The 992-nt window shown below is 39.4% G+C and overlaps 1 protein-coding gene across 1 annotated transcript; it reads right to left on the bottom strand.

Moving 5' to 3' along the window:
* Positions 1–36: 36 nt before the first annotated feature.
* Positions 37–770, bottom strand: SARC_17208 (hypothetical protein; the record flags this gene model as incomplete). The annotated part of the gene is made up of 2 exons (XM_014288695.1): positions 37–132; positions 627–770. Coding segments are annotated over 2 exons (240 nt in total), but the record flags the coding sequence as incomplete, so codon positions are not given.
* Between the last annotated feature and the right edge of the window lie 222 nt (positions 771–992).

Here is a 992-nt window from a genome sequence, read left to right as displayed (position 1 = left end):
TGTGTATAAATATATGTATATATATATATATATATATTAAAATATATAACCTTTGAGTTGGATGGGAGGCCAGATTTCAAACTCAACGACGTCTTTAGCCGAGTCATAAGTGGCTTGATCACAGAGGATGTCCTGTGATGGATGAAGGGATGTGTGTTAGTATGTGTGTGCAATAAACAATAAACAATAAACTGAACATGTGATGGATACAATGATGGATATTACTATGTGTGTGTGTGCTAGACATTTCAATTATACCTATATAATTGTACCTACATTGTACCTGCCATATAGTTGTAAGTACCATTCTAATTATTACCTACCACTTAATCATACCTATAGGATTACACCTACCTCTGCAGAGAAGCCCATAAGACACGCACTAAGATTGACTGTGGCTATATAATCATACCTACCTTCATATTCATATCTATATCACACCTACCTTTGCGGGGAAGCCCATCAAACACGCACTCAGATAGACTGTGGCTATATACTTATACCTACTTTCTTGATCATACCTATATTACACGCACCTTGGCGGAGAAGCCCGTAAAATACGCACTCATATTGACTGCGGCTATAAATTCTACGTACCTTCTTAATCATACCTATATTACACCTACCTTCGCAGAGAAGCCCATGAGGCGCGCACTCAGATTGACAGTGGCTCCGAGAATGCAGTACTCCATGCGGTTGTCCTTCTGTCCGTAAACACCACAGAATATGCGACCAGTTGCCACGCCAATGCTTGTTGCTAACTTCAACTCCTGGGAGGTATATAGATACAATAGAGATAATAAATAAGTACAGATGTCGCAAACTACCCTGAGGTCGTAAACTATTCAGTATTCTGTATTCGCACGTTGTGAGATAACTTCAAGACAACATTGACAAATCCCTTGTTCCTCTGTGTGAGAGAGGCTAGCAAAAACGCCCAAAAACGCCCTAAGCAGTATCTTCCAGCAAGCTTATTGATCTTATATAACATA

The sequence above is a fragment of the Sphaeroforma arctica genome (assembly GCF_001186125.1).
Source record: "Sphaeroforma arctica JP610 unplaced genomic scaffold supercont1.10053, whole genome shotgun sequence".
NCBI lineage: Eukaryota > Ichthyosporea > Ichthyophonida > Sphaeroforma > Sphaeroforma arctica.
This window is presented reverse-complemented; position numbering and strand designations above follow the sequence as displayed.